Here is a 19,068-nt window from a genome sequence, read left to right as displayed (position 1 = left end):
AGACTTAAACCAATAAGTCAAAGGGAGTCCCTATAGTTTTTCAGCGAAGAAGGCTCAGGTTTCTTCCTGAAGCCTTTTAAGGCCTGGTTTCCTTGGTGGCTGTCCATCCTACATGCACAAACATGCATTCTAAACATGCATAAATTCATGAGTCTTCTAAGCCATAGACATCCATGAGTCCTGAGGAAGGTGGCTGAACTAAGCAAGCAAAGAAAGCAAAGTTAACATTCTCTTATTGTTGGAGCTTGGGCCCCAAACCAAATTCAGTATAAAAACAGACAGAGATAGGCCACATAGAAGCCTTCTTAGGCCTGAGCTCGTAAGACCCAAAGAGTTTCTTCCCTGATCCGTGTTTTCCCTACCGTCCAACCCCAAACTCTCCTGCTCTCCAAAACTCCAGACTCTGAGCTTGGTTTACACCATCATTGAAAATGGCAACTCATAATTTCCCAGCCACACCATTGTGCTGTATCTTTAGGACAGGAATTTCCTGGCAGGGACGCTGCGGGAGGCAGTGGTTTCTGAATTTGCGCCATAGCACAGAGAGACCCCAAGTTTTATGAAAAGGCCAAGTTGTGTGCAGGCAGCAATCCCAAGGCCTAGGAAGCTGCTTCCCTCCCTCTCCTTCTCTTGAGAACACGTTTCAATAAATCATTAGCAAATGAATCTCTGCCTCTGGCTCCATTTCTCAGGAACTCAACCTGAGCTCAGACAAATGGCCTACAACCTGCTAGGCATAGGTCATAGGCTCGAGTGTCTAAAACCCTTCCCTGCATCCCCACTCCCCATCGGGACTGATCGTGAGGCACTTTTTTCAATGAATGTGAGCATTGGACCCTTTTAAGGTATCTGCTGCAATGAAGATTCCTGCACTCCATCAGGGACCCACCAAAATGGATCTCGTCACTGAGGCCCAGAGCTCCCTGGGAGAGTCCCATGCACTTTAAAGATTAAGAATGAGGTCCCAGGACTTGGAGTAGAAAAAGGTTATTGACAGAAATCAGTGAGTGGGCAAATGAAGAGAAGAGGGGCACAGAAACTGAGAGCCAGGTTGAAGCAGAAGCTGAGAGTGAATGAATAGCTAACGCGGCGCAGTGCAAACAAGAGGCATCTCAGTAGTGAAAGCAACTTACCCAGAGAGGGACTGCGAGCTGGGAAATATCTCCAATATCTACGAGAGAACTGTGTCCTTCATTAGTTTGTGTCACTTCTTTGAGCCTTCAGGCTCCCGCTTATAAAATGGGGATGGTGAGGTTTCCACTTAACCACTTATATTCATGCTATGGAGATAGACTTAGACAATGTGCTAGGTGATTTAAACCCGTTGAAAAAGGACATTACATAAATACGAGTTATGGCAATATCAATACCTTCCTGGCGGAGTGTCAAAACCGCAGGCAGGTTTTGAGCCTTACAATATGCATGAAGCAGTAACGAAGTTCAAGAGGTTTTCAGATTTAATCTGTAAAATGTCAGTCAATGAAAGGGATTTCTTATTCATTTCTAAATTATTCCTAACAGAAGGCAGATAGTACCTACAAAATGCCTGCAACTGAAGGCTCTTGTTAGCTTTTAGAGGGCGACTGCATAATAGATATTTTTTCTCTTTAAATTTTGGCTGGGTTTCAAAGGAAACAAGACTTCTAAATGAAAAGAAATTCTTTACACAGGGATTTGTGCCAGGATGAGGTCTGGCCATATATCAAGAGGACCATGGAATATTTGGGGGCTGAGAGAAAATAGGGTTGTCAAGATGAAGGCCTCAAGCTAACGGTGATTTATTAGTGGGAAACAAGGCATCAGGGCGCCCCAGGAGCATGAGAAGATGCAGGTAATGATGGGTCAGGGGCTTCCCCCACGTACCAGGCACAGCACATCTGCTTTCCCTACGACTGCTTCACACCTGCCCCCCATAAACTGGTGGGAAGCACGAATGGAGAGAGAGCAGAAGACTTGCATTCTGGCCTTAACTTATTCATACTGACCAACGGAACTGCAAGTCAGTGACGAATTCTGGCCTCGGCTTCCCTGTATGTATCCAGGAGGGTAATAGGCTCAACGTTCTAGATATTATATGAGAAAATTTACATGGCATTTGTGTTGTGTGGCAAGAAAATCTTTCTGGGTCCAGCTTCTTCATCTTGTAAAATAATTTGGATTTTAATTATGCCCAGATCTTTATGTTAAAGGTCATCCATAGATTGAGAATAAAGCCACTCAGTTACTCATGATTGTCACGGGCATTCTGAGGACTAACAAGGATGACTGAAGAGTCGCACTCTTTCTGGTCACTGGTTTTCACTTTCTCATTCCCCAGACCTCGCACTGGGGCTGGTAATTAGGCTTGATGTACCCATATTTTATTTCTCTACCACCGTTCAGTCCTGTTAGAAATCCTAATGAGCAGTGGAACGGTGGAAGGACAAGAAAGGCAAAGGGAGGAAGAACAGAAAATTAGCCTGAAGAACAAGGATTTTATAATAATAATGTGTGGTTTGACTTTTCCCCATTGTATCTTCCTAGACTTAAATAAAATAAATATTGGGGGGGGGGAGAAAGAACCAGAGAATCAGCACCTCAGGATTTAGGCTTTTGTTTCTGTTTTGTTTGTTTGTTTGTTTGTTTGTTTTTAAGCACTCACAGCCACGACTGCCATTGTTTGCACCCACATGAAGGGGGGCTTAACTCCTTCCCCGGTGACAGGAAAGGCTTTTATCAGGAAACCCAAGCGTCTCCTGCCAGCTGAATCCTACCAAATGATGACAGATGATTCACCATCTCTGCCCACACTACTCCCAGGAAATGTAGTAAATCTACTTCTAATTTCTTTCCTGATCACTGTCCCAAAAAATACATACGGACAAGTATTTAGGTTTAATGAAGCACCGTTATCAATGAAAAATGCTTTTTGTCAATTCGGTAATCTAGAAAATAGATCCTGCAATTGAGAACCATAACAGGGATGGGGGAAATGGCTTGTTACTCATGTTAGGAGCCAAATAAAAGCCCTAACAGCAATCACATCTGTGAGTAAACCAGTGTCTGCTAAATGCCAGTAAATACTCCTCCGAGAGATTATATTCTGGGCCAATTGGGTGGCAGGGGTTACCAAGGTCATTTAAATAAAATAAAAAAGGGTCTTTTAGGAAACAGATAAGAAGTAATTGTTTTTATCTTTTTGTGGTAGGCAGAATGGCCGCCTACAGATGTCCAAATCTGGAACTTGTGAATGTTATGTTACATGGCAAAGGGACTTTGCAGATGTAATTAAGGTTGAGGTCCTTAAAAATATGAGGATTTCTCTGTACTATCCAGGTGGACCCATGTAAACCATGGGAGTCTTACAAGCAAGAAGCTTTCTCTGGCTGGAGTCAGAGAAATGTAACAGAAGACAAATTGAATATATTCGAAGTGTGAGAGGAACCCAGCCTATCCTTGCAGGAGCAGACATATGGAAAGCGTGAGAAAGCATGTGGGAAACTTATAGGAACAGCTGCTGGCTGACACGCAGCAAAGAAACAAGGACTTTTGTACTACAACTGCAAAGAACAGAATTCAGCCAACAACCTAAAGAAGTTCTGGAAGGATTCATCCGCAGAGCTTTCTGAGACACTACGCAAGACTCAATTGAGCCATGTTATATTGTGACTTCTGACCTACAGAATTGTAAGATAATAAATGGGTGTTATTTTAAGCTGTTAACTTTGTGATTATTTAAGACAGCAGAAGAAAACTAATACACCTCTCATTGGCTGATATGCGCTGTGTATTAGCCTCCAGCCAACCGCAGAAAGTAGAAAATGAGACCCCTGTGGAGAAACCAACTAGCTTGCATATTGCATAAATTGACCTTTACAATAAATACTGCAGTAATCTAAGAATGCTTCCCTCTGATATTTAAGAAATAAAAAAAGTTCATGTCCCTGAAATGATAGACAGTATGCTATCCATTCTAGTCCTGTGATTTTTTCTGACTTCCAAGCTATCACATACTCTGAAAGCCCATTTTTCAACCAACCAGCTAATGCTAAGGCCATCCCTCAAGGGCAATTGTTGTCCAGACTGTATTTTTTACTGCCACTTACAACTAGCTCAAAGTCATCTTCATAAATATACAACTACTACAAGGTCCAGCCATTCTGCTTCTAGGATTTGACCCAAAAGAAATGAAAGCATATTTCTATATAAATACTTGTACATGGACTTTTATAGCAGCTTGATTTGTAATAACCAATAATTGGAAACAATTTAAATGCCCATTACCAGGTGAATAGATAAATAAATCATGGTATATCCATGTAATAGAACACTGCTCAGCAATTAAAAGGAATGAACTGCTGATACATGAAATACAAGGTTGAATCTCACAATAATTATGCTGAGTAGAAGAAGGCAGACAGAAAAGAGTTTACAATGTATAATTTCATTCATATTTAAGCGTAGAAATTGCAAATTAACTATAGTGACAGAAAGCCAATAAGTGATTGCCTGTGAATGAGGGTGAGGGGGTGGGAGGGAGGAATTTTCAGTGTGACACAAGGGAGTCTGAGGAATGATATGCTTATTACCTTAATAGTCATGATTGCTTTGGGGGCATGCACATATGACAAAATTCATCCAACTGTGCATTTTAAATATGTGAAGTTTACTATATGGCAACTGCACCTCGATAAAACTATGAAAGTAAAATAGAGTAAATGAGCCAGACTCCAAATATATTTATCATACTCACCGTAAAAAGGACTGTAACGTTTTACAGTGGCTGAAATTATAATTTTTACTTCGTGTGAGATTCCCCAGCAGCAAATGTGTACAGGACATGAAACACAAAGCTATACTGCTGGTGAGAAGTGAAAATTAATAAACACAAACCTCATTTAAAATGGAGTTGGAGGCTTAAAGAGAAAGCTTTCACCTACATGCCACTCAGCGCACACTGTTGACACCAAGAAGGAGAAGCCTGCCTCGGTACAGGAATTTATTCTGCCTTACTCCCTCAGCACGAGCAGAAGGGATTCCTTCCTGCCAGCAGCAGCTTAGCCAGTGGAATACCGCCGTAAGTCAGCCAGTAAAAAGCCACCGGATTTCGAACTTTTAGTTTCCTCCAATGAACTCTTTGTTTACAACAACCCCTCCCAAGCCTATAAAAGAGGTCCCCTCTTTTGCCTTTTTAAAAAAATTTATCTTTATTGTTGAAAGTATTACAGATGTCACCTTTTTTTTTCTCCCCATTGATCCCCCCATCCTGCATCAGCCCCACCCCAGGCCTTTCCCACACTATTGTCTGTGTCCACGGGTTATGCATTTATGCATATAAATTCTTTGATTAATCTCTCCCCATCCACCCACTCCCCCACTTCCACCTTCCCTCTGAGATTCCTCAGTCTGTTCCCTGCTTCTATGTCTCTGGATTTATTTTGTTCATGAGTTTATTTTGTTCATTATATTCCATATATAAGGGAGATCATGTGATATTTGTCTTTCTCTGACTGCCTTGTTTCACTTAGCATAATACTCTCCAGTTCCATCCACGTTGTCCCAAAGGGTAAGAGATCCTTCTTCTTTATAGCTGCATGGTATTCCATGGTGTAAATGTCCCACAGCTTTTTTATTCACTCATCTACTGATGGGCACTTGGGCTGTTTCCAGATCTTGGCTATTGTAAATTGTGCTGCTATGAACATAGGAGTGCATAAATTCTTTCTGATTAAAATCTATGGCTGTACTTCGTAAAAAGTTTACCCTGGCATGAGAGGCCAGTATATATTTACATTTTCCCGAATGGCTACACATAGGGTTACTCCACATCTTATATATTGTGTTACTTCTGTTGACCTAAACAGATAGCCAGGTATTTATCCAGAAAAATGGGTTTATTCAAGAATAACAAAGAATTGCATTTCAGGACATGTGCTCTAATGGTGAACCATGCACAAGTCCAGATAAGCCTGGTCTTTGTGAAAACCAATCCACCTTATTCAGGGTGGCTGCTTATGGGAATCAACAAGCAAAGTGGAAGCCCTGTCAACAAGTGATCATGCTCAAAACACTAACTTGTGAATTAAATCCAGATAACCAAAGAAGCAATCAAACTTGCTTTATGGGGTTAGAAATGTCGAAGGCAGCACTGTGCAACAGAACTTTCTATAATGATGGAAACTCTTGCATCCGTCCTGTCCAAGGTGCAGCCACTAGCCAAATGTGGCTATCAACACATGAAATGTAGCTAGTGAGAGTGAGCACCTGCAATGTTCAATTTTATTGCATTTTAACTAATTTAAATTTAAATATAAGCAGACACACAGGGCTATTTTCTACCATATTAGGCAGTACAGGTCAAAAGTACTAATAAGAGCTAGGCAGACCAAGACTGCTTATAGTATAACATTATTTTCAGAGCTTCATCTATGTGTGATAATTAATGATATTTGTCTGAGAAATTATAATGTCCAGATGTGACACAGGGTTAATTTCTTTTTATTCTCCCAACGAAAAGATATAGACACGTTTGCTATTGACTAAAAGGTTGTGTCCCCTCAGAATTCTTATTTAAACCTTAATCCCTAATGTGACAGTATTTGGAGATAGGGCTTTTGGGAGGTAATAAGGTCTGGAGAGTGAGGCCCTCATGATGGGATTCGTGCCATTATAAAAGAGCTTGCTTCCTCTCTCTCTTTCTCCACCATGTGAGGAAGCAGGGAAAGGACTGTCACCAACACCCAGCCGTACTGGCACTCTGCTCTCAGACCTCCCAGCCTCCAGAAGTGTGACAAGTAACTGTTTGTTGTTTAAACGGCCCAGTCTATGGCGATTTGTTTTAGCGGCCCAGACTGACTAAGACGACATTCAAAGCTTCTGAAACATCTTTCCGTAAAGCAGCTTCTACCAGCTTGGTACCAGAACCTATGACTATTCTGTTTTGAGGGCTCAGCACAAACAAACCCCGTTTGTCAGCCCTTCCTGTATGCACACCAGCATTCCCAAGTATAAAAGTTTCACTGCCTTGGATTAGGGGGTTTTACTTCCTCTGCATTGCAGGATCTATGAAAACCACTGGCTTTGTTCCATGAGATACAGGGTGCAACATTGTACCGTTCCTTATGAGGGAAAGACTCTAGCATTGAGTTGAGAATCTAATTAAATTAAATGAATTAAAATATTTACTTAAATTAAACCAACTATATTGTTCCACGTGACAGTCATGGATTATAAGGCTCCGAAGACTCTTTATCAATTATCTATTGCTACAATAATGCTCTTTAACAAACCGCCCCAAGGCTTAGTGTCTTAAAATAACAAGTATTCATTTAGTTCATAAATCAGGGGGTCAACTGGGACGTTCTGCTATTCTGGGTTGGAGATGTCTCATTTCAGCTGGGCTTGCTCATGTGTCAATATTCAGCTAATAGATAGGCTGGGGGCTGGCTTGTCCAGGATGACCTCAACTAAGAGGTCATCCTATTTGTGCTCCCTGTTATCGCGCATATGTTAGAAAGCTAACTCAGGCATCTACTTACAGCTGAGGGAGGATTCCAAGGAAGAGAATGGCAGTAGGTCAAGCCCCTTGAGGCCTAGACTTGGAACTAATAAGATCAATCCAGATTCAAGACATAAGGGAATAAAACTCTACTTCTTAATGCAAGGAGCTGTAAATTCACATTTCAAGTAACATGGATATTGGAAGGGATGCAAGATTGTGAAGTCTCCCATAATCTCAATTGATAGTACTAATTTTCATGTTGAAGGCAAATAATATCCTCTAAGAATGCATATTGGCATTTGGGCCAAGCTTCTAAAAGAAAAGAGAAGTTCTTACCCTAGGACCTAATGGGATGAAATAAATGGGAACCGATCTCAGTTTACGGACTATCCTAATCAGAATCAAGTGCTAATGGACCGATCTCATCCAATCTTACACAATAAGGCAGTTCAAATGGAAATTCCATGACGTTTGAAATCTAATAATGAAGCAAACATATTATAAAAATTAGCACCAATCTAAAAATTGTAAACGGCAGTCTCCAAGCTACTGGAGCAAGCGTACACGCGCTTGGAAGTCGTGAAACGTTGTCACATCAGACTACCTGTCATGACCTGACAAGTCCTGAGCTGCTGGTGAGCATTACAGGTGCCATCCAAGTTCTTTCATTATGTCTTGGATAACCGTGAAAGACAAGGGTGCATTAGCTTTAAAAAGCATTGTGCCCACCTGTTGCCCATTTGGCACATAGAGTGAGGAGAGAGAGTAAAACGATGGCTGTAAAGTCACTGGATTGTGAAAGAAGCTGGTGAGGACGTATGCACCTGGGACACTCGTACAGGTGACACACCGCTGGCCACAGCAGGTCTTAATACCCCACGTTGCAAGATCATGGTAATATATGTGTTTGAGAGATCCCCAAACTGTCCAGTTTTTGGATGACATAAGGGGACAATTCAAAAACAGTAACAAAAACAGCCAGGAAAACTCACTGTACCATATTCAGTGGTGTGTGTTTTTAAATAAGAAAATTGTGAGCAAACTAAATGTCCAACAATATAAGAATGGCTATGTAATTATAGTATTTTCATTGGGTAGAATATTGCGGAACTATTAAAATGGTGTTTATAAAGGCCATGCATCAACATCAAAAAAGTAAAGTATAATTCCAAGTGAAAAGAAGATGCAGAATTATATGCACACTATGATTATCACTATGCAAAACAAAATGATAAAAGTGCATAGAATTTCGTAGGAGTTACCTTTTCGAACTCCTTATTTTTAAAAGCCTTAGAAATGTTTATATCTTTTGATTGAGTAATTCAACTTCTGAATATTTCTCGAGAAAATTATCTGAAATGCAAAAAAAGGTTTAGGAAGAAGGATTGTTATTATATCACAGCAGCTTTTTCTTTCTTTAATTTGTGAAGAGCTCGAAACAGCCTAACTGTGTGGGAAGAATGCAGTGGTTAAGTAAATTATAGCTTATCTGTTTGCTGAATTTTATGCAGCCATTAAGAATAAAAAATATAATGACAGCGATAAAATGATAAATTTAAAAGAAAAGGCAGTATTCATTTAAAAACACAGTAGATAAAATAATATTGCTACATGATTTAAAACTTAATAGAGAAATATAAAATACTCCAAAATTTAATAGTATATGAAGCAGAAATATATAAAAAATTAATAGTGATTATCAGTGGTTACATAAGGGCAACTTCTAAATGTTCTTTCTGTTTATTATGCTTTTATGTATTTCCAATTTGCATATGGTAGACCATAATATGTATTGCTTTGATAGTTAGAAAAAAATTATAAAAGCCTACATAGAAAATATAAAAGAAAACATCTAATTTGCACTATCTAAAGGTGATTGATTAAGCGTTGTGTGCTTGTTTTTTTCTAATTTTCACATTCTGGACTGTAGTTATTTTAAATTTATAATTTCAAAAACTATAAATTTTAATAAGATGACCCATGTCATTACTTTCTGGTAAGATATAACACTAATAATAACACCTTAGATTGATGCAAGAATTTACAGGTTGCAAAATATTTTACTTGTATCATTTTACTCAATTCTCACAACACCTGTGTGAAATAGAAATGATCATGTTACAGTTGCAGAAGCTGAGACGCAGAGGCCCACCAAGTCATGTGGCAGATGCCTAAGGGAACCAGTGCGGGACCCAGGGGTTGCGTTTCCAAATGCAATACTCTCTCGACTCCCGTGGAACCCTGCTGGCGATTCCCATCAGGAATGATAAAGCACTCTGCCACTGCAAGCTGGGCACAAGTGCTGTGAGCAACTAAGATGTTTACTGGAAGAGAATGACTTTGATTTGCTTTATAACTGCTCTTTCCACTGTCTTCATAATGACTAATGTTTTAGAAGTTAGGCTTTGATGTTTCACTTAGTGCTTTTCCAGCACATCTCCAATCCCTTGATATTCTCAGCTAATTAAGCACTGAGATAGTCTTTGCATGGAGTACATGTTAATTAACCACAGTGATTCCCAAATTATTCAGCCTGGGTTCAGGACCCTTAATATGCAAACTGACCATCTAGTACACAAGAACTCTTTATTTAAATAGTGTCATCTGAGATGAAGCTCAACAAAAGTTTCTATGAAACCTTACTGCAATATCAAAACTTTCCAAAACACTCAAAGTGACCCAAATGGAAGACATAAAAATGAGTGACAGAAACAATAGCTAGCAATAGTACGGAAAGGCTAATTCTACTTCCTCACACTGATTTTCAAATATGTGTCTGCATATTCATTTGAAGACTATGAAATATATTTGGCACTCAAGGATCTCAACTAGATAAGAATGATACCCAACGAGAAAGTTTACATTGTCCCTCAGTAACAATGGGAGCCAATGTCACAGGACTACAGAGATTAGCCCTGAAGAACAAAGCGAGTTTGCATGAATGTACACACACCTACAGAGCATTGAAAAACACTGCTCCAGATGAAATTCTAGGATTTCTGCCACAGAAAAGATCAATACATTTGATGAATTAGTTCCAAACAGAAAAAGTTAAATAGGCCTTCTGCCTTCCTTAGAATTAAAAATAGAGAAATATTTGATGAACTTGTCTCCAGAATGAAATGCCGACGTAAACCATGTTTATTAAGGGTTGTAATCACATAAGAAGCTTTTAAAAATAGCTTTGAGCCTGGCCAGTGTGGTTCAGCGGTTAAGCATCAATCTGTGATCCAGGAGATCAAGGTTTGATTCCCGGTCAGGGCACATGCCCTGGTTGTGGCCTCGATCCCCAGTAGGGGGTGTGCAGGAGGCAGCTGACCAATGACTCTCAACATAGATGTTTCTATTCCTCTCTCTTTCCCCCTCTCCCTTCCTCTCTCTGAAATCAATAAAGATATATTTTTTTAAATAGCTTTGAAAGTCAAGCATAATATAAGAGAAATCCATAAATTTCCAAATTCTTATTTCCTGCTGTGAATGTTAACCAAGTTCAGACTTTAACCTTGACATTTGCATGGACAATGACATGCAATATTATTGTACATGGCCACGGAGTTCTTACTTTCATTTGAGAGCACAGGTCACAAAATATTCTCTTGGAAATTTTCACATAAAGGCATTCAAGTATGTTTAATAAGTACTCTTCTGAATTTTTCTAATGAACCACAATGACATAGTGACATACAGTGACATAGTGGCATCACTCACAAGCATCTCAGATTGTCTAAAATCCAGTTCCTGATTCTTTCTCAACCTGCTTTTCCTGGAGTTTTCTGCATCTCTGTAAATTGGACACACCACCTTGGCAGTTCCAGACCAGAGTCATTCTGGAAAATTCTATCAGCGAATCCCCTAAACTCTTGTTCAAAATGTACTCAGAATTCAACCACTTCTCTCCAGCACATTTGCCACTACCACGGCCCCACTGCCACGCTCTCACCTGCATGATTACGGTGGCCTTCTCACTGTGCCGCTTCCCTCGGCCTTCCCCCTCTGTCAAAGCTTTAAAACTGCAGAAAGAGTGATTTTTTTATTTTTATTTTTTTCAGAAAAAGTAGGCAACCATGTCTCTGCTGTGCTTGAACTTCCCAGTGGTTTCCACCTCACTCAGAATAATCCCAAATCCTCACAAAAGCCAGCCAAATGCTGCACAATCTGCTCCCCTGTGAGCCTCTCTGATTTCCCTCCTACTCCCCTGCCTACTCACTGGCTCCAGCCCGCCCGGCTCCCTACTGCTCTGCCACGAAGCCAAGCACGCTGCTGCTTCTTTCTATTTGTCGTTCCCTTTGCTCGGAATGCGCTTCCCCAGTGCTCACGCGGCTCAGGCCCTCAGTCTCCACGTCTTTAATCAAAGGTCACCTTCTCAGGGAGCCTTTTATGGTCATTCTCTTTTAAACTGCAATCCCTCTATCCCATCTTCCGTATCCTCAGTCTTTACTTTCTTCAATGTTCTTTGGATCCATTGAGAATATATTTTGTTTAATTTATTTTTGTTTACTATTTATTTCTAAGCCTTTCGTGTAAGATTGTTACTTACAGTTCTTTTGCTTTTTTGTTTTGTTTTGTTTTCTGCTATAGTTAGATCTCCTAGAATAAAGCCTTGCACATAGTAGGTACTCAATAAATTATGTGAAGGAATGAAATATATTTTATTTAAAAAAATAAAAGTCCTTAACTGTTCTCTTTAAAAAAGTAAAACTCATTGCCTCCCTATACTGAAAGAATACAAATTAACTCACCAACTGGCTACTAAGAAATGACCGAGATTCCAAAGTCAATGTTGTACAGGGTTCTAGGAGGGTTACAAGTACTCTCTATCTTTAAAGAGCTCACAGTTTAAGGAAGGAAAAAAAAAATTGATTAGGGAAGAATTAGAGAACAAGAAAAGATTGTATATTGCTACATGCTAAGTCAAGAATTATGGTATTTAAGGGGTGTGTGTCCTAATCCCATTGCTGCACTAACTGTATGCACCTAAGGAAACTGGTGCCCCTCCCCCCTCAATGTCTTTATTTTGCAAATAAGGTGAAAGCACTAGGTGGTTTATTGGTTCATTCGCGTTTTTAATTTCTGTTGGCCTATTATTTGAGAGAAAGGAGAAGTCAGTTGAGATTCACATGTGAAAGTGGGTTAGCTGCTTGGCACCTCTCTTCCCCCACTCCTGGCTCTCAGCCTCCCAAGAAGCCACACTGAGGAAGTTCTAATAACCTTGGTTGATTGAAAATACATGCACACCAGAAAAGTTTTCATTGAGCTCTGCTGAAGCTTAGCAAGTCAGACATATATCACGGCATTTAAATATATTGGTATTTTAAATCATTTCTAACATCAAAGTGTGAATATTATTAAAACTAGAAATATTTCATGTCATTAGCCATTTTCTTTTATTGTCTTATAAAGTCTCTCTGTTTCTGGTTGTGATGTATCGCTATGTCCTGTGTATAATGTGTTTTGGTTTGCCCAGGGAGACAAACCTTTTCCAGGTCTGGAGCCATGGATTATATACTTCTCTGTCTCTCTCTGTTTCCTTCCCTCTCTCTCTCGCTGATTCAGTGTTACACATGAGTGTTGTATGTACAAATGGTTCCAGACTTTTCTAAATAATATCTGCTCAGCCTAGTGAAAGGAAATACATGTCATACACTGTGGGGCAATATCAATTTGGTCATGGATAGTCCTTAAAGCCTGTACATCATGTTATCAACCTGGTATGGGCAACTGGTCTTGAACGGCCCCATGGGAGGCCAAGGAGGATCTATCTCTGTGGCATGGGCAAGGGACAGCAATGTCTCTCTGCAGTAATGATAGTACTCATAAAAGTTACCATGTTAAGACATCTGGGCTATAGTAGTTTCTGGGGGAGGGTGGGAATGAAGGGGACATCCTGTGGAGTTCACCGAGCTCCTGAAAGACCTGGAACGATGTGCCAGTAAGCAAGGCACGGGAAGCCTCAGATCCTCGGGGAACCATCATTCCAGCCTACAGATGAGGGCGCAGTTTCTTGCTGCTTATTCCCACACATACCCATGCTGGTGGTGTGGCCCTGCATGGCATTCTCTCTCCTTCTCCTGACTTGTACATTGAAGCAAGCCATAAAGGAGAAAAAAGGGATTGAACCAGTGCTGCTTACTTATGTCTGTGCCTAGCACCCCCTAAGCACCCCTGCAATAAAATGTCTTCCCTCTGGGATACCTGAATTCCCAGTTTGCTTTTCCTTTACCGGTGTTACCTCTTCTTATCATTTGTTCCACCAGAGACCAAAGCAGTCTTTCCAGAATATAGAAACATGAATCCCTCGGGCAATACACACTCCCTCCTCACTCCAGCTATTCTATAAAGACGGCAATTTCGCCTTTCATCTCCAGACAGTGCCTTCTACTCCCATTCAATAAGCTGCATGGGGTTGCAGGACATGACCAAACCTCTAAGTTGTGATTTTTGTGAATACAAGTTACCTGTGCAGATTCTTTTAAAGTTGGGATTTTCCAGAAGGTGTCCCGGTAGGCGGCACTGGAACCGATGTTGCCAGAACTCAGGGAACCAGGGATTCCTTGTATTAGTGTCCAGCTTTAGCTTCAGGAAATAATCATCAAATGACCTGACCTCTGGAGACTGTAGCTTTATTGTGATTCCCCCGTTGGCTTCCACCTCATAACCTTCAATGACTTCATCTCTGTCTGCCCATCCATCACTAAAAAATAAAAAATAAAAAATCAGGGTTTGGGAAGGTGAGAGAGAGGTAAACGTCTCACAAACAGAGCTCAGAGTTGTGCACGAATGAAGCAATTCAGCAAGGCTAAAGCCTATTTTAAGCTAGCATCACTACCCATCAATGACATTTCTTTGGTGGAGAGTAGAAAGTTCTGAAATCATAATAATCCTGTTTGACTTTCACGGTAGTAAAAGTGATGATGAAGATGATGATAGTAACAATGATAAGAACTAACATTTATTGAGCATTTACTAGTCACCAGATTCTGTGTTACTTACTTTTTCTGAGTCAGAAGGTGTTCTGAGACCTAGGTGAAACCAGGATACAGATCCAGGTTGTCTGGCTCTTAAGCCCAGTGCTCTTTACAACTAGATCACAAAGCCCATCAGTTCTCATCCAGACCACAAGAAAATAAGACTCAGGTACCCAGGGTCTTCATAATTAGAGCTCAACAAGGTTTCAAGGTTGCAATCAAAACCATTACACAAGCTGCATTACATGAGGTAGAACATTGATTTAGCTCAGAAACATGATAACCACAGATTTTGCTCCTAGACATTGTTCAAATTTGCATTGCTTAGAAAACACCAGATGCTTTCCCCCCTCCTAATGCTATTTCAAAATAACAGCAATAAAAGAAAACAATCTCACCCCCCAAAATAAAAGAATCCTCCTGTTCACTGATATTTTACTCAGTGGGTTTGAATCTTTATTATTTGGTCACCTTCTAGAATGTCCACATCTGCCGTGAATGATACAGCTCCAATGTAAGCCAGGCCAACCCTCATGTGGGTGGTTGTGATCCCTCCCCAAGAGAGTGTCAAAGAAAAATTGCACTGAACAGAGTGAAGCAGGCAAAGAAGACTTTATTCAAGACTATCCCAATAGGCCACAACTCTAAACCCAATCTGCTAGACCAAAAGGTGGAAGGGTTTTTAAGTGCTGGGATGAGCTAGTGAGAATGTGCTGGAGGACTTTGAGGGGAGCTTGGTCAACGTGGTTAAGCCACCTGTGTTTGGTAATTGCCCCTTATCTAAGTCAGGTTCTCACTTTCCCACAGAAACTGGGGGATAGATGTTTGCTATCATTTTTTTAAATTTGATTTTATTGTTGACAATATTACAGATGTCCCCCAATTCCCCCCTTTACCCCCTTCTCTCCACCCCCTCCCCCACCCCAAGCCTTCACCACACTATTTTCTGTGTCCTTTGGTTATGCATATATGTATATGAGTCCTTTGTATAATCTCTTCCCATCTCTCTTCCCCCACCTTAGATATGTCAGTCTGTTCCATGCGTTCATGTCTCTGGACCTATTTTGTTCGTCAGTTTATCATATTCATTAGATTCCACTTATAAGTGAGATCATGTGATATAAATCTTTCTCTGACTGGCTTATTTCACTCAGTATAATACTCTCCAGGTTAATCCATCATTTTTAGTGATTGCATTTTATAGGGATGGATCCCAGGTCACTGAGAAAGAAATTTCTCTCCTATAAAACTTGCAAAGGCTAAAGGAAAATTTATATCTCAAAGGAACAGAGAAAGAATTTACAATGACATGCTTTTAAAAGCAAATGCTCTAAGAAAAGGAAAATGCATCCACCCCTCTTTCCTTCCTTCTTTCCTTCCTTCAGAATACATATAACACTTGCTATATGCCAGGTGTTCTGCTCAGAATTCAGCTGAGGATGGGATACGCTGTCTTCTGCCCCTACTGTTGCAGAGTTGTGGGGAAAACAAACACTAAACAAGAGTTACAAATGCTATGAAGGTAAAGGAGAAGTGCCCGGTACTATAGGGAGGAAGGGCTTGGGGGCTTAACTTAGTCTGGTGTGTATGTATGTAGGCGAGTGTGGGTGGGAGAGGCATGATTAGAAATGGCTTTCCTAAGAAGGCGATGTCTGAGCTGAGATTCAAAGGATTAATTAGTTGAAGAGAGCAGGAGGGTTTGGCATAGAAGGTTCCTGGTAGATTATCTAACACACAGGAAAAAGCACAGCTCAACCAAGGAATTTAGACAGTTGGTAAATCTGGAGCAGAGAGAGAATAGTGCAGGAGATGGGAGTGCAGACATGAGTTCTAACCTGGGAACTGTTAGCCTAAGGGCTACAGGAAATCCTCTAAGTGTTGAAAACCTATTTTAATAAGGCCTTTCGGTTCTGCTCCCTTGTGGTAAATGACTTGAGTATTTTTCCAGCAAGTCCTTCTCTAGTCACCATCACTGAATATCATGGCCCGTCAAATTGATCAAAGGGAGAAAGGACAAACTCATTTATGACTATATGTTCAGTCTGCTTAGAAAAACCTCAAAGTAGCTTAATTATTCAGATTTATTCACATTTAGATCATAACTACATCTACAGCAATTTGAAGACCTGTCATGCTGAAAAGAAGGGTAAAAATAACACGTTAGGCTTTCAAGAAATTCTGCCTGTGAGCATATATTTAAAATCAAAATGACATAACTTGAAGAAAAGAATTACTTTTTGACATAAAGTTTAGGCTTGAAATGTATTCCTCCCCAAGGTTTAATATTATATGAGACGTGTGTGTGTGTGTGTGTGTAGTCCGAACAGGAAACCCACAATTTTTTTAAGTGTATGAAATGAGCCTTATAAAATGTTTATTTGCATTGCTTTCAAAAAATATGTTTTCAGTTTATAAAAGCAAGTATCATATGTGAGTGCTTGAAACAGAGACAGTGTGACTTCCTGCTTTTTTGTCCACTCACAAAGAGAAGTGTGTCAAAGGAGTAAACTTTCATTTACAAATAGGGATAATTACAAAAGTCATGTGGCTTCATAGGGTGGAGCCCTAAACCCCCTTTGCCATTGGCCAAAGCCTCTCCCCTTCACTGTAGATGACCCCTTTCCCAAAATTAGAGTTGGTGTTAAATCCAAGAGGTCATAAGGTCCAGGAGAACCCAATGTAATGGAGAAAATATTCAACTAAGATTACTTGGTGAATATCTTTTGAAGTGTTAATTGCTAAAGATGTGCATGAGATCTTAAGTCGATGGTGGGTAAGGTGTTAGAAAATGTTAACAGATAAAAGGTCCCTGAGAAACGTCCATAAAACAACCCCTAGATTTTATATATTTAAATTATTTTGCCTATCGACCACTTGTTATATGTATTTACAGAGAATTTTGAAGGATGCTCTCTGTTTAGTTGTAGCGGGATTTTTTTACAAGGATATTATTTTGTGAATTCCCTGAGAAGCACACGAGAGCCAGAAGCTTGCCTGATACCTGGTGTAGGTTTTTTCTTTTGTTGGTGATGGGGACAGTGGTATAAGACTGTCCTTGACCAGAGATGATCTGCAGGCACCTGCTCACCCTATGTGTAGAGTGAATCTTGCTGTTCCGGGTGCTGACCAGCTTCAGGCCGTGCTGAACCCCCCAGGAGACACATTCGTGGTGCTGACCAGCTCAGGCAGTGCTGAGCTCCCTGGGAGACACATTCGTGGTGCTGATTAGCTCAGGCAGTGCTGAACCCCCTAGGAGACACATTTGTGGTGCTGGCCAGCCTCAGGCAGTGCTGAGCTCCCTGGGAGGCACCTTGGTGCTGCTGACCAGCCTCAGGCAGTGCTGAGCTCCCTGGGAGACACATTCGTGGTGCTGACCAGCTCAGGCAGTGCTGAGCTCCCTGGGAGACACATTCGGGGCGCTGACCAGCTCAGGCAGTGCTGAGCTCCCTAGGAGGCACATTCATGACCTCTTGCAGCTTCTGCTGCTCCATCTGTTTCCCAATTATTATTAGTTCCTTTTCCTTTCTAGGGTCTGGAAATAAGACTGCATAATGTAGGGGAACAGGGTGAACAGTTGTCAGAAAGCTGCATGCCCTAAATATTCCTCACAAAATAACAAGAATCTTTATTTCCTACCCCCCTCCCCAGCATTTATATAGAGCAACTTTTACAAGAATGTTCCTCCCTTCCAACAAAATTATTGTTGTAGTCCCTGGAAAATGCTACAATCCAAACATGAATAATAATATTTCTTCTATTTAATAAATTCTGATATTAACAACAAGAAATTATTATTTCTATCTCTACCAATTATAACTTGACAGGAGCTGCATGAGTGTTTCTTTTGTATCATACGTTAAAAGAATTTAATAAGCAAATTGATAATAAAAAAAAAAAAAAAAAAGAAGTACAACAATACTTATTTGAAGATTGTTCAAAAACATTTTAGAAAAACATATTTACATTCAATCATTGTAATCTAGGGAGTAAAGCAATTTAACTTGTGTTATGAGTTTAAGTAATTGTGTTTACCTGATGATAAAGCTATAATTCTTTAAAAGTATACTAGAGATTACCATATAACTAGGGGAAAAAAGAAAAGCATAATAAAAAGAATATTTTCAAAAGCACATGTAATCAAGCACAAAATTCTATAAATTCCAGTGCTAATTACATTTACAAACGTTGAAGAAATGTAGTGTAATGTAATTTAAATCAGACAATGTCAATTGTGGGGAATTGTATGGAGGGAATGGCAGCTTTTTCACTAATAGCTTAGACTGGCTTTATTCACTAAGCAGTTATTCATTAAGAATCTTGTACGAGTTAGGCATTTTGCTTACTGCTGTAGGTACACTGCTAAAACGTATAGGTAAGGCGCCTATCCTCAAGGCAATTACAGAGGTGGGGAACTCTGGCCACTGAATACACAATAGCCACAGTGAGTTGCAAAGACTAAAGGAAAGGAAGAGAGGCTACAGGAGCACAGAAAAGGGACAGGGGCTCATGTGAAGGGAGATTCTCTCCAAGAAGTGACATCTAAGATGAGGCTTAAAGGGTGAGTTATAGTTACATAGGTAAAGAGGGAGATGGAAGAAGGACCAGCTAAAGAGAGGACAGAGC

The 19,068-nt window shown here is 40.2% G+C and overlaps 1 protein-coding gene across 3 annotated transcripts in view; it reads right to left on the bottom strand.

Annotated features, from left to right (window-relative positions):
* GRM1 (glutamate metabotropic receptor 1) overlaps positions 1 to 19,068 on the bottom strand; it is a 258,781-nt gene that overhangs the window by 63,827 nt on the left and 175,886 nt on the right. For all 3 annotated transcript variants that reach the window (XM_087817195.1, XM_016223919.2, XM_016223920.2), the window contains exon 3: positions 13,936 to 14,171. In XM_087817195.1, coding sequence (XP_087673321.1) covers positions 13,936 to 14,171 — 236 coding nt within the window. The remainder of the gene's footprint in view (positions 1 to 13,935; positions 14,172 to 19,068) is intronic.

This window comes from Miniopterus natalensis, chromosome 5, assembly GCF_054644295.1.
Source record: "Miniopterus natalensis isolate mMinNat1 chromosome 5, mMinNat1.hap1, whole genome shotgun sequence".
In the NCBI taxonomy this organism is placed as follows: Eukaryota; Metazoa; Chordata; class Mammalia; order Chiroptera; family Miniopteridae; genus Miniopterus; species Miniopterus natalensis.
This window is presented reverse-complemented; position numbering and strand designations above follow the sequence as displayed.